This window comes from Helicoverpa armigera, chromosome 17, assembly GCF_030705265.1.
Source record: "Helicoverpa armigera isolate CAAS_96S chromosome 17, ASM3070526v1, whole genome shotgun sequence".
Classification (NCBI taxonomy): domain Eukaryota; kingdom Metazoa; phylum Arthropoda; class Insecta; order Lepidoptera; family Noctuidae; genus Helicoverpa; species Helicoverpa armigera.
In genome coordinates, this window is record NC_087136.1 from 2,068,309 (window position 1) to 2,084,266 (window position 15,958).

The following is a 15,958-nucleotide window of genomic DNA, read 5'->3' on the forward strand; positions in this document are numbered from 1 at the left end:
CTGTGGTAGGTACTGAACATCGATATAAATGTCTAAGCTCGATGTATAAATGTACAGAATCTATGTCAATGGTACTGAACGCAAACGTTAGGACGTCAGGCAAACCTCACCTTGCTTACCATCTTATTCTCTTTGTTTAAAATCATAAAATGTATTCCTAATGTGTCCATTGCTTAGGTACTACGTAAGAGAAGTGTAGGTAGTAGTATTATAGGAAAGGAAATAAATAAAAATAGTACAAAAACTACTATTAAAAAAAAAACATTGTTCTTTTTGAATATTTTATTTTTTGTGCAGCTAAAATTTTAATAAGTATGTACCTAGATATTACCACTACATTTTGATACAGAAATTACAGTTAGTTATTCATTAATAATAGCGATATGTAATCGAAAGGAATTCTTATGAAAGAATGTATTTTAATAACCCTGATTTCGAGCTAAACAGTTGATTCATAAAGCATTTAAGAATATAGAATTTTATTGAGATAGCGTATAGAACTTAACATTTAAAGTTTAACTACAAATATTATTTAAACCTTATATATAATTTAGCTATTTACATTAAAATCATGTCGCATTAAAGTGTGTTCTAAATATTTTTACATACATATTTTCTAATAGAACTAGAGTCGTTGACTAGATTACAATGCTTAGTACACTAGGTCGTATCTATTTAACAATGAATTAAATTCATTACAATTGCTTTTTATGTTACACTACTAAATAATTATGATATTCTTAAATATTATTGAAACTAATTACACGCGACTAGTCTATATTCATAGGTACATTATTATTGATATCATGTAGGTACATGACTAGAAAATAACTTAGGTATGTTTGTAGTATTAGTATGTTTTCATTTTTAGGGAGTAGCAACACTAAGATTTCCAGTTAGCGGGCAATGTATCTATGGCCAAGAATAAATTTAAAAAAAAAACAGTTAGCGGGAAAAGCATTCAAACAAAGCATTAAAGCGCCCTCTATCTGTCAGTGCGTCAATCTTTTACCTACGAGCGTAAATTGTACATAAATATTTTTTTCCATGTATATTCGGTACTAAATATGTTAATCCAACATTTTACATACAATTTTACGTACTTTCAGGGCTATTTTGATAAGATCTATAGTAAAATTCATGAAAGTGATTAAAAATAAACCCGTAATGCGACTAGTCTTTTGGCATATTGAGACACATCTCAGTGTATTGACCCTTACAGCTAGTGATTAGAATTCCTACAGATATGTATAACGTTATGTATTGGGCTAATGCGGCGTTGGTGCAGGGGGAGGCAGCAGAGGTAATGGCGCCACGCAGGCTACGCAGTCTCTATCTGAAAAGAAAAACATACATTAGTAAGTAAGTAATTCATCTTACTCGTATTAATGTTGAGGAAAGTGAAAAAAATAAATTATAAAGCTGAAGAGTTGTTTAGGTACTTGTTTGAACGCGCTTATCACCTAAGCTCTTGTTCCTATTAAAAACATTATTTCACTGTTAGTTACTAAATGTACCTATTCAACATCATAATAGTTGCATCGTAAATACAACCCCTCAAGACACTTTTAACTACCTACCGAATATACATCTACAATTGTTTATTTAAGTAGGCACCTACTCGTTTCAGGTGTTTTTAGTAACTTAGCCACGTTTAATTCAAATAAACAAATCAGTCTGTCTAATCTCTTCAAGTATTTGTCCCTTTATGATGCCTAACAATATCTGTACATACCTACCTAACCTTCCTAAGTAAAATACTCCCTAAATTCTGATGCAATTCAAGAACAACGACCACCAACAAACAACGCTTTCAAAACGTACATACACACACAAGATACTGCACCACAGACTGCAAATGAACCGTTCCCAGACTTCACAAATAAGTTAAATGAACGAGAATATCGATCCGCGTCTCCAGGTAGCCGGAGTAATCCCTATATAATTGCGGCGCGTGTACTGCCAATTAGAGTGAACACCAGTAAATATGGACGCGCCATTTAATTATTAGTGATACGCTGAATTGCTGGATAATGTTGTTTAATTTGTTGTCTGTTACGTTGTTTAGGATGTTACGTAAGTTAATTGATGAACCTACTTTTAGGTAGAAGGGACCTTTGCAAAGTTTTACCTAGGTATAGATGTCGAATTAGTAATTAAGTTGATATCTAAATATTTGATAGCCTTAAATTACGGTTTGCAGAAGTTATTTGAATGCATTAGGGTTTTCAGCGGAACATTGTAATTTCAGAGTCAATGTCCACTACCAATGTCACTTCAGCTTGGCAATTCTTCGGGTCATTTTGTTGACTGTAGTTCTTCTGCGAATCACTCCTAGCTTAGCTCTCGTATTGTGACTGAGCTTCCACGTAATACCCATATTTAGAAGTTTCCTCACGGCGCTAGGCACCAAGGGATACAGAACAACGAATGAATAGTCAGTTTTTGATAACTTACACTTACCACGATCATGCATATAATGCAACGAGGGTCGAAGGTCTGGCAGCCTCCAGGGCTCCACGCGAGGCTCCTCATCCCTCTCCACTTTAGGCACCAGCCCGCTCCAGCAGTTCTCATCAGGCCGAGGAGTTGGCACACTGCTGCATGGCCAGGTGCAGGCCTACGGAAATTATGCTGGATGAATTTGTGAAGTTCTATTGAGTCGGATGGAACCGCGACTAGTAGCTGGTGGAATTCATCAATTCGAAGATATTTGTTACTTTTACGAAGATTTTGTGTGTAAGAAGTATTTAAAAGGGTGAGAAGATGGTTTTGCTAAAGAAATATTGATATTGATCATTAATCGTTTGATTCTTGCTGTTAATATTGTGCACCTAATTATTTGCAACTGCTCCATATTCATTCTAAATCGTTTTTACCCTTTAGCATCTCTTTACGCGCCAATGACAATCATGGTGGATATTTTTGCAAAAATCAAAGCTTTCGCATCAAACGGTCTCAGTCTATCGATAAGATAAAATCTCGCAAACACAATATTCATAAAGAATAATAATTAAGTACGGTTCAGTGACAATAATCGGTGGTATTCCACAGTTCGTGTGTTTCGAGTCACGAGAAGCCTGTATCTGATGGGGCACGGCACTTCAACTTCAAACTACCCCTTCGTTACTATCACTTAACTAATAACAACCGTTATGCTATTACCGCGATTTGAGTGCATTGTCAAAGTTTGTGTCAATACCCAATTTTGACATCGCTTGGAACTAATATAATGAATGATTTGGGCACTGTAAATGCTTCTCTTAATAAAGAGTGAGTGTGTAACTTTAAGTTTAGCATTCTATAACAAGGTAAGATTTAAAAGAAATTCATAAGAGGTCTAAGCAGGCTATGCTAAATGCTCCAGGGTATTTCATAACCTGGCTATGAATGTTAGGGTTTTTGTCTTACGAAAGCGGGTGAACCATACTTATGTGTGCATTGTCTCTGATGACTCGGCTAGGCAGCCAGACGGCCAAGATACTATGTGCTCCTAAGCTAACGACTAACGTATTCAAAGACGATGTTCATGTACATTTTACACACACAAATGTGGCTCAACCGCTCTTGTGAGAAAATAATTATGATCAGTAGCATCGGCTTTGTGTTGTTGTTGATATTCGTCGCTGGTCATGTTGACTACCGCTGTCCAGTTCGCGAGCGACAGATAGTGACATTACGAACAAAGCTCACAGTAATTATTGTTGTTTGATTTAAAAGCCAATGCGCTGCCGACAAAATGTAGACCACGGAATGTTTTAGAGGCGGCATTTTGATGTATTCGTGCACAAGGACCAAATTGATGAGACTTTGATACTGAAGGAACTGGCTGGTACCTTATTAGAATTAGAAGACTTTTTTAGTTCAGATTGTAAAGGTTGCATCTAGCCATCAATTTATAGGTACTTTGAAAATATTATAATACTTGTGTTAGCTGCCAGTAGTTACAAAGAGGGCAGCAGAGACGAGCGACCATAGACACCTCGCCATTCAGCCGTTCATCTATGCTTAGAGGATTCCATCATTGTGACAAGACATGTTATAGTTTGACAGAATAAGATTTTGCCGCGTTCTTGACTAATCTTAGTTGATTTTCATGTTTAAACTATTTCTTGTAATTTCCTCGTTAAACAAACCTGCTTCTGGTTTTTAAGACTTGGTTATAATTAATTAAAAAATTTTACGTCGTTGTGTAGTTGGTGAGCGCTACGCCGTAGCAAGCATTTGTGCATTCGTAGCAAATTCAAATTTCTTGCAGCAGAATTTGCTTCAAGCAAATTCTTTGATAGCGTAGAATGTAGACAAGTCAAAAAAGGATATTTTCTGTAATATACAACTGCAATTATTAACTTACAAGGTCGAAGCACGATTTGCGATATTTGACCGAATGGTTGAAAGCAAAGCGCACTTTATTATCTATACTTTTTCAACTCTATGGCAGTCCTAATAAACTATTCATTGGCAGTTCCATATAATTATTAACGTTACGTGGCTTCGAGCTCGCGTTATTACGTTAAATAATATATCGTACTTCGATTAACATACTTTCATGTTTCGCGTGATACTAAATACTTACTTTGAATTAAACCTTCTGTTTGTTAGTTACGATTTCAAAAGGTTTAGTTCTAGATAATGATGATTATTGGCCTAGATTTGTTGGAACAGATACCTGTTTTACGAAGCAAAAGCTTTGTTATTAAAACAAGGAGATTTAATCTAATTTTTGTTGTTGTTTTATTTTTATCAAAGGTGCCCTTTTGTTTTTAAATTATGATTTTGTTACTTCGATTCAATGACGTTCAATTTAAATCATCGCCTGTCGTCTATGACTTCTTGCTTTTTTTTATAAAGTAAGGACGTCTTCCATAGTGTACCTACCTACCTATTAAATAAAATAAATAAAGGCCACCTAACTATCAACTCAACGATTTTTTTAAGTGGCAAAAAAACAAACCATTTTCGCAATAATAATGACGTCACAACCAACAAAAGACCGGGGGCATAGATTTTCGCGGCCCACGAACGAACAACAAAATTAATGTTCCGCACACAGCGCAACCAATAAAACAGGCGGGCCAAAATGCCAAATCCCAAATGAGGTAAATAAAAAAAAAATATCGAAATGTCACTACGACATTTAAATAACGGCACAGTTAATTTGGATGTGAAAGATTGCTTTTGTATTTTAGACGATATGTGATAAAATGGTGTGATCGTTAATTATGGCAGAGACTGTGTGATTAGGAGTTTTTAATTAATTGTGTTAACGTTTACAAAAGGGTTTTTCTTATTTCATAACCCACATTAGCGCGGTTTGGCGCAAATTCCTAATCAATAAGTAAGTATCGAATATTAATCAGTGGGTAGAAAAAGAACTTCTCAACTTTTTCTTTTTGTTCTAATCTAGAATATGTTCTAATGAAGGTTAAAATTACATAACAAAATCATTGTGTATTCATTATACACTTGATAAAAGATTTCAGTTTTGTTCAAAACAATGTGTACCTATTCTCATGAAAATTAAACAAATGACTGTCGAACTTTTAATATTATTCCGATAAAGATCTGTTTGTCACTAATGTATAGACAGAAATAATTTGATTGTTACAGCCGCCCGTTTGAATTTCAATGAATTTTTGATGTCCCTTTACACGGGTTTTGTTTAATAAAAGAAATGTGCTGTTGTTTAAGGGAAGTAATTTGTACTAAGTGTCACTTGTTTACCGACAAGAAATAATATATTATTGTAAAATACTTACACGTGTACGTAACACGTGCTGGTATTTTATCACTGATCAGAGATTACAATAATGTATAGAATTTCTTACAAAATAATAATTTTGTATCGTTACGTGTTATTCTTTTTGTATTCTATTGCTACAGAAGATTTTTTATCTCTTCAAGTTCTAAGTTCTGTTCTATTTATTACCTAATTTATATTGGCAGCGGTCATTAATTTAATTTGCATCCATTAATTGTTGAAAATTAATAATTCGAATATCCGTAACTGTGATTTTTGTTGCTATTAATTAGTAAAAGTTTCAGTGAATGTTGCATTAAAAATATTTTTAAAACATCAAATCTAGTAGTAATTTTTGTAGCTACAGCTTTTTATTCTCATCTATGTGATAAGTACACGCTTCCCGCTATATAGGTTCTCATACACGATACAAAACCTATTTTTTATTCACAGAGTTCAGGACCAGGTCACTATAGAGCAAACACAATGTGACATCTGGAAAACGCTGGAAAAACTAACACTCAAGCATCTGTATTGCATAGGTAGAATGACATTAAGGTCATAGCCTAGATTTAGCTCTCATGAAGAGATAAACGGTGTAATGCCTGCCTTTTTTGTGACAAATACTGGCTACACTCAACTTATATAATCCAAAAAAAATATCAACGCAGGCCGATTCACATCAGTCCATTTCGAAATCAATTGAGGAATCAGAAATCAAAGAAAGCAAGAAGAATGGAGGCTGAGAGGATGATTCTTAATTTACCAGCATATTTAAAGTTTGCTAATATTAAACCAAAGCTTAATTGAGAGTCTTAAAGATGTACTTAAATACGCAATAGGTACTATATCTAACGGAATTTTATTAGCATTCATAAGAAAAAAACAATATACCCAAAACGAAATTGAAAAGTTAATTTTTGATTAGATAGCAAATTCCAACGAACATCGGCTCTAAGTTCAAACACGATTAATACAGAACAACGTCATTGTCGTGACGTCAGCGTGTGAAGCGTGTAATTAACTGGGATACGTCACTGTCCCGGGGGAGCCCGGGACGCGGGACGCGGGACGCGGCCAGTCCCGGGGGGCGACACTGTTGCATTGCGTACAATCAATTGTTTAGTCTCATTCAATTACGAGGTAAAGCAGTGCCTGCAGCTATCTTTGTGATGAGATGCTTTGGAATATGAAATTATGAATTATAAATTACATTCAGTTATGTATTGAAAACTGAAGAGAAGAAATGTTCAGTTCGTAGCGCTCTATTGAAATAGACTAATAAGTTTTGTAATTGAACTATTCAGTAAACTCGAAACCAATAGATAACAAGCCATCGTTTTTATTAACAAGCACCTTAAAATACACCTTCCTGTTTCAACACAAAGAAACCTCCCCCGTACAAAAGTACCAAACAAAACCATAAAATTCATTCGCAACAAATCCCACGTATACTTGAAACGCATCACGGAACCCGAACATAATCTCTACGTGCCTAAAACAAAGTGGGAACGTACATCGAGTGATTTATACGAACATCAAGTACTACAATTGAATCGTTTCGCGCAATCCGCCTGAAGTATCTATTAGGGACGTGATCCGGTTACCGAACTCGCACTAACCGTACAAAAGTATTTATGTGTTCGTACGAAAACTGTGTTTTTTCTTTCTCTTTTTTCTTCTGTAATGTTCGCCCCGAGGATTACGTCCATTCGTCTTTTTGAACGCTTTTGGTGGTTGGTTACTTCGTGTTTTGGTGGTTACCTATGTTCGGAGGAAAAGTTTTGTATGAGACGGACTTTTGACGGTGTCTTTATATCTGTGAGGATTTTTCTCTAATTGTGGATTTACTCCTATTCAAGTGAAGCAAGTTAACTGATGTTACTGTTATTCCTTTACAATTTTAATTAAGAAATTATTTATCCTACAATACAATTTAATTTTTTGTTGGACGTTTGCACAGTGCAAAATGACACCAACATCTCAAATGTCCAGTAATAATGAATTAAACACAAAGGAGGGATGTGTCGTTTTAATTCAATAACTTGTCGACAGGCTGAAAGTATTAGAGCTTATGATAGAGTGTGGAGTGTTTGTAAACGCGCCCTAATTTGAACAGCGCGCGTGCCGAGGGCTGCCACTAAAGTTGTAGTCTTTTTAATCACATTTATTTTCATATAATCGGTCCTTAATTTATACCCACAGTATGTAAAAAATATTTTATTTTATTAACTGTTCTAATTCATGAAAAATAAGTAAGGAAGTGAAGGTTGTGTTTTCGGTCCTTAAAAGACCCTTCTGAGCGATTTCCCTGGTTGCCCTATGTATGTATTAACCTAACCTAACCTAATGGCAAATATAATATGAAATATTTTAAACACGACAATTAAATAACTACCATAAACATGATTTATTAAAAATTAAATTATAAATTTAAAAAAACCCCCAACCCAAAAAAAATACGCAATAATTATGACAAAAGGTTAAAAACGCTAAACCCTATAAAAAGCTAAAAATAACTTTTAACACTACGTAAACTAAATTTTGTCGTGTCGGGGGCCGCTCTAATTCATTACTTTAGATACGTGTTTTTTTTTAAACGAATGTTGTAATTAGGTAGGTATCATTTGATTTATGTAAGTATTTATGAAGGTAAAAAGCGGCCCCCCGACACGTCAAAATTTAGTTTACGTAGTGTTAAAAGTTATTTTTAGCTTTTTATAGGGTTTAGCGTTTTTAACCTTTTGTCATAATTATTGCGTATTTTTTTTGGGTTGGGGGTTTTTTTAAATTTATAATTTAATTTTATTTTATGCTTTTTAAAGGAGCTCCTTAATTTTTCCTTCTTTCATTTAATTTATTTTATCTTAAGATGGGGTCGCTATATGCGATCTCGGCCAAAGGAAGCTGTTTAACAATCCTCATGACAAACTGGCTCTGGGAGAATTGCACAGATTGAGAAACAATAAAGATTAACCTTTGGACATTCTAGATTTTCAGAAAAAATATAAATCGGTTTATCCGTTTCATTCCGGCATTCCAGGGTTTCATCCGCCACATCCCATTTTCAGCATCAGGTTCTCGTCAATCAGAAACATGAAGAGAACTCGTCAAGACAAATTCAACGAGCCCAAACTCGATGGGTTTACTAAAAGGCAGTTCAGGGTTACGTCTCCTACCTTCGTGCCCTAACAGCAGACCAGCTCAGTGGTTCCAAAAGACATTAGTGTTTCAAATTTCAGATCCCACATATACTTGCAAGTAAACTGAGCGTGTAACATTCCTATCACATCTAGCAAACGAGCTGATGACCTTGAAGACCTGAACCGATTTCCACCAAACATAGCTAAGAACACTCCCGACTGACATACCTTTTAAACAAAAAAAAACGCATTACAATCGGATCATCCGTTTGGGAGCTACGATGCCACATACACACACACACACATACACACACAGACACGTCAAACTTATAACACCCCGTCGTTTTTGCGTCGGGGGTTAAAAACCGATAACTAAATTCAAGTCAGTTACTCAAAATTCCATTTTCAATTCCATTACACCTGTCGATAGGACGCTTAATCCAACATGCATCCATTATGAACAAAGACCGGTACGTCCGAACAATTGATGGATCCAATAAGCGTAGCTCGCGGCGTGAACACTAAGCCGATCTATCTAGACTAGTCCGGTTGGATCCGATTACATTTTAATCCCAGTTCTGATTTAGCAATCTATATTAATCGTGCTGTTGGACCTATAATGTGGTGCTCGAATTGATATGCCTTCGGGGTTCTGGACCTATAATGCGGTGGTCGAATTGTGATGCCTTCGGGGTTCTTTGGCCATCAGGCTGATGGAAGCGATTAGTAATGCGATCCTCATTAAGCTTTCAGTCGAAATGAAGATTATTTGATGTGCATCTGTTATGATTGGTTAGTGTACCTGCCTATTATGCCAACTACGAGATGACGACTTTAATATAATGTGTGGTACTTAAAGTGATTCTAAAAAAAGAGTTCTAACTCAATCAAAACTTTTCAAAATAGTTCACAATGAATACAGCAACATCTTCAATACTCCGATTCCTTGAAAATTAATTACAGCGCAATAAAATAACATTCTATCAAACACAATTAATCTATCTGGCAACCCTAACATGTCCTTTGAAGGGATTAATCGTAGGGTTCTCGAGGCGCGTTAATTACTAGCGTTTACGTCAATCATTAGAGGCAACAGCTCTTTTATTTACAACGTAATACCCATTCAACACTTGTAAATAACTTATTTACGATCACAGCTTACGGAATTTACTTCAAATTGTGTTATTGATGTTATAAGTAAGTATCGAATTTGATCTACTTTTATGTTGGATGATTCAAGGCTATGTTTGAGATTTTACTGCTTAAAATACGCTTATAGTTCATTGTTATACATATAACTATTCCGTGTTATATATTTTCATAAGTCAAACTATCTTAATTAACTATTCCATTTTATTAATCACAAATAAATCATGCCTTGACTCAGCATCGATACTTCCTTTTTGCGTTTTAACGAAAAGCCTAAAATAAATAACAGTTACATAATTAAACTAACTGCTTACTTATCTGTAGCAAATAGATACAATCCTGAACACAAGTTACAGTCCGTAAACCCATAGACAAAACAACCGACCTTATTCAATGTTCAACATAAAAAAAAACACCGAAATCTCGAACCGAACGCACACTAAAACGAAAATCCCCAATTAATTGGTCCACGGAGCCGATTGCTACTAAATTAAACATTTTCTCTTATTTAAAACCGAAATGAAGTTCATTTGAATTCGTCCCGCCAGTAATTACAGAGTTTACGACGTGCAAAAGCCTCGAATGGGCAGCCATTTTGTTAAAATGGTGGCAAGTGTATTCCTCTGGGAGAATGACGGACACCGCTTGAAATTAAATGGCTAATCTTTGAAGGAGAACAAAATTAATCAATGCATTAATTACTAAAGTTTTCTTTGTTTTCAAGTTTATTTATTTGTGAACAGATTAGTTTACTATTGAAAGTTGATCGAATTAAAGATTTGGTTTACCTATAAATGAAGCGGTAATCCGAGTAATTATTAATCGACGATTTACTTTATTTATGCGTTTTATGGGTCATTCATGTAGGTAGCTAACTTTCTGAACTGTACCGCTCAACTACACTATTATCTTAACAGAGTTGATATGATTTGATTTTTTAGGTAGAACAACAATGAACCTACCACAAATAACTTAGGTACATCGATTAGACTGTTTTATTCCATTTTTACAAATCCGACCTCAACAGAATCTAAATCCTGGAAGTCTAAATAGTTGCACAAAAAACTAATCGCAACGATTACCGAGTAACGGGCAAGGTGATTGGAAAAATTTTCCTTTTCCAACTTTTTAAATTGGATCCAACTCGCGTTCGCTCGAGCTCAGAAAAATCCAACTCGAGTGGATAATACGATTCACTCAATACTATTAAATTGCATCTTTGAGAAACGTTTACGTAAGTTATAAAAGGATTGGATTTATTTTTACAGAGTTATTCGCGGGTACTGAAAAGTCTTTTCTTAGAAGGTAGTCGTAGGTAGATTAGACTTCCGTGGTAAATACCTAGTTTCTTTTGTATAGATGAATCAAAAATTAAAATTTAAAGTAATTAATTACCAAGACATTCCAAGCTGTTAAGGTTTTAGTTTGATTTAATTGGTGGGTATTTCCACTGTACTTTTTTCTTACTCGTCAAATGTACATGTTTTACAAGTACATAATATGTATGTGGTCCAAGCTTGTCTAATTTATGGTGAAGTTCTTAGTTTTCTTATCTTATCTTATAAAGTCAAAGTCAAAAACATAGCATGGCAATATTACGAATTTTTGGAGCTGACCAATCAGTAAAAACTTCAACACAATATTAAACAAAAAGTAACTCACCACTTCCCTCGGCTGGTCTTCCTCCGTGGTCTCAATATCCACGCTCTCATCACTGTCTCGGTCACTCTTGGGTGAACGAGCTGGTGATGACGGCGGCGGCGACCGTATTGGTGATCTAGTGTGTGATGAACGCCGAGGCGATGATGATAATGGCGACCTAGTAAAAGTTATAGTATATTTAATTCTGTGCTCACTTAACCGCAGTATGAGCGGACCTTCTCAAAGAAGATTGACTCACTGCAGTCACGTCACTTCATATTATTTGAAGACACCAGCGACAATTACCACTGGGGATTTGGAGCAGTGGCCGTGGTCGAAAAATTTCTCTGTTCCTTTGTTCTATGTTTGGTGTCTAAACATTGAAATTTTTATCTAACTAAATATTCAACCCAATCAACATTCGTTATGTTTATTTTTACTTTGTCATTCTATTTTATCTTCGTATTCCAGTTTTTAAGACAATATTGTTACCTATTAGGTGACCTCTGTGGTGACATGACAGGAGACAGCTGAGGAGACTCCAGCCTGTGCCCCCTCACTGGTCGGAAGGCCCGGGGCTCCTCTATTGAGTTCACGCTGCTCAGCGCTGTTAATGCACCTGGGAGGAAAATTGTTCGGCTTTATATCTGGCATATCTTTGTTTTGTCATAATTTTACATTATAAAGTAATTGTATTAAGCTAACGACTTCGTATGTATTCTTGAATGATAATCTCAGGAACTACCGATGTTTAAAATCTTCTATACGAGAGCAGCTTCCATGGGAAAGCGGAAAAAACGCTGACAGAAGCTAGCTAACTTAAACATTGTTAAAAAGTAACAAGCTAGTTATAAAATATTTTTAGGTACTCACCAGGTGTCCACAAAGTAGGCTTTAACCAAGGTATAGCGTAAGGCAGAGGCAGCCTCGCGCCCCACACATAGTCTGCGAGGCGAGGCACAGGAGCGTGGGCACTCGGTGGACTCGCCGCTGGTCTCTTGGCCTCACTGCTGCCTTCCGACTCAGGCCTGCGAAGAGGCACTCTTCTGAAGCACAATTTAAGGCTGAACTATTTAAATCGATTACGAAAACTTTTAAGAATACGTAATATTTAAAAATAGAGAAGGTTTTTGGGAGCAAAGTAAGTTAGACAAAGAAAAGTTACCTCCTGCATTATCTTAACATACATAAGCAATTCTGAACAAACATATTAATAAATCAAACCCTTTCTTCGCCCACGTAACATTCAAGACGCAACCACAAAAACATATCTGTCTCTCTCTCACCTAGCGGCGGACAGCATTCTCTTTCTTGTTCCCCCGTTGAACATAGCCTTTACGTCTTCCCAGGCATGCACGACTTCTTCGGGAGGGGTTCCACTGAGTTTCATGTGCCGTCTCCAGGAGTTGAAGTTGGCTGCATCAGGCTGGATGTACTTGTCACCAGGACCCACACGGTGAGAATGGAATATGAACTTGTTTGGGGAAAAGAAGAGCCCGCAGTACGCACATTTGATGCATTTTGCTCGGGATGAATTGTACCTACAAAGAAAACCATAGTAAATACATTACATATTTAGTGCACCTGCCATGAAATTTCTCCTCCACCTAAAGGTTGACTGGTAGAGAACGCCTAAGGCGTTAAGTCCGCCTTTGTACATTGTTTTTTTGTAAAATGTGTGCAAAAAGTATAATAAATAAAAAAAAATAAAAAAAAAATAAATACACCATCGCCAATTATGTTCTTAAAACAACAAGACGAGTTTAAGATGTATGAGAGTTTCCGTAAACATGTGTCAAACGTTATTTAAGGATACCTTTTTTTAGTAATGGCACCATATCTTTTTAACTACCGTTATAGTTACCTGGCCGGCAAGAAAGCTCCACGGCAGCCCCAAGCGCACTCATGATGGACAGCAAATGCAAAATCATCTGGCAATCTCGGAGGAGCGTTGTCTCCCAAAAACGACTTGCAAAGCCTCTCCGCTTCTCGCCTTGTTATCATACCTAAAATAGGACAAGGTCTTAGTACGAAAGATCTTTTTTTAGCAAAGAGTAAAAGTAAAATTGGCACACCTTTATCTATAAATAACCTAATAACCCGTTTTTTTCCTTTCGTTGTACAGGAAAAAATATATAATAATTTATTTAAAAGGCGCACCAAGGCCAAAGAGGATTTTTCTGATATTTTTCACGTGTACTTGTAGTCATTTTCGAGCCTCAAGTGTCCCGGTGCTGGGCAAAGGCCTACTTTCATCTCTACACCTCTGGGTGTTTCAATCAAATACAGTTGAAGAATCTAAATCATCGACTTTTAGCTCATCGACATCTATTTCTTGTAAGAAGTCATGTGTATGTGTTTCTTATGAAGCTACCACTATTTTAAAAAGTCAATTCAGTATTACTACCACATCGTCGCGAAGACACGGGCATGGCACCAGCTCTCCTCAGTATCTCCAACTGCACCGGGGTGCACTGCACACAGGTGATCCCCAACGCTACCCGACGGTTGTGTATCTCGTTGTACGAGAACTGCTTTAGCAGCGTGTTTGATATCTGAGCGAGGCAGAGACGCTCGTTGCCTTCGATTACCAGGGAAACTATTGGTACTCCGTATAGAAGGACTGTGCCAACCTGTAAGGGGTATAGAATTTAGAATGATAGTCATAGAACTGTTGGTACCTATTTGTTCGAAACAAATACGGATTGTTGGTGTTAAATTTAATGTTAAAGTTGGATATCTTGTTGCTTTCGGTACCGGTGTCGATTTAGAGGTTTTTTTTTCTAGAAAAGGAATTTGACATTGTATGGGGCTAATCAAAGCAATCCAACTGAAATATGACTTGCAGATACAATCCGTAAATCGGAAAAACTCAAAATGCAGTTATAGGCCTGTAGCGCAATATGACGTGGGTGAACACAGTGGACTGATAATTTAATAGTGTATACTTACAGCCTACACTGCATTGTATTATAATGGTAAATATTATTTTCTTTGTGATTTTCATCATTTTCATCATGTGATTTGCATCATCTAACCGCAATTCCTTAGAGACTCGATTAAGATTTTAAAGAAAAAGTTGGTTAGTTTAAAAAACTAATCAGTAAGGAACTGTTACCTGATTAGGTTTGCCAGTTAATTGCATACTCTTGTGTTCGGCTCGCGGCTTGAGCGTCTCTCGCGGCGACATAGCTAAGTTAGTAGCTTCCATTCTATAACAAATAAATGTAATTAACCTAAACAAAATATAATAACATCCTTATTTAGTATAAATTATTACGATAAGGTAAATATTGATTAACAGTATTTAAGAGTCCAAATATAGCGGCTATTGAAAGATCTCTTGTTCTATTTTTATAACAACATATTATTAACGTTCCTTACCCATTTCTGGGTATATTAATAATGTAATAAACCAGAAATCATTACTAAATGTCGTTGTATCCCATTAATACGACAAATAAGCAATAAAATGGCTTCATTTACTTCTGCCGCACAATAAAACCGATCCGTGTGATAAATTCGAATAAATTTGGGACAAAAGTGATCGTTTTGTATACAAATAGGCAGTTTGCGTGTGAATTTAGTGTATCGAATATCAATTGGCCATATTGAGGGGAGCGATAATATATGGAGTACCGCCCCTTGGAGGAACCCTCTTTTTACTTTTTTTCGCGGATCAACTTCGTGCTTAGGTTTTATTTTATAATGTTTGAGAACAGAAAAGAAAAGATTAAAGATGCATTTCTTATTTTAATTGCCTTCGATTGTAAAAGAAACTTCATAGTTTAAATGGGTCTATACTTTATTTTATTTACCTAATGACTTTGATTATTTCTAAGTTTACTTGTACTATAACTTGTAGCTTTTGTTTGCGCAGGTTATTGTTTCCTGCTTTCTAACACCACATAAATATACTACGCAGAGACAAAGCGTTTAAAACATTCTAAAGGCGTCGTCCTAATTGGGAGCGATCGCACCATGGCGCGATGCGTTTTTCATCTCACGATCTCACTATCTCACTTGCGAGGTTCAAATAGGACACGCCTAAGATGAGGGATCAACTGACCTACAAACACCCTAAAAACATTATAAAACACTGTAACAAAACATGTCACCAGTCACCACTTTAAAATAATAAATCACCACTTAAAACGGGCCTAAAATCAAAAATCAAAATAGGGTTGGTGAGTACGGATCGCGGTGACATACTGGCTGGGTCATTATAGGGTGTGATTAGTCAATTTGTGTCACCCCTGCACAGTGGGCCGACGGACGAGCCCCC

At 36.1% G+C, this 15,958-nt stretch overlaps 1 protein-coding gene across 1 annotated transcript; it reads right to left on the reverse strand.

The window, feature by feature from the left end:
* Positions 1–297: 297 nt before the first annotated feature.
* Positions 298–14,884, reverse strand: LOC126055736 (SKI family transcriptional corepressor 2). The gene is made up of 9 exons (XM_064038961.1): positions 14,792–14,884; positions 14,081–14,306; positions 13,538–13,679; positions 12,960–13,214; positions 12,547–12,719; positions 12,166–12,292; positions 11,695–11,851; positions 2,464–2,620; positions 298–1,336 (listed from the first exon to the last, which is right to left on the reverse strand). The coding sequence occupies exons 1-9, from the start codon at positions 14,882–14,884 to the stop codon at positions 1,269–1,271; spliced, it is 1,398 nt and encodes a 465-aa protein (XP_063895031.1). The 3' UTR covers positions 298–1,268.
* Between the last annotated feature and the right edge of the window lie 1,074 nt (positions 14,885–15,958).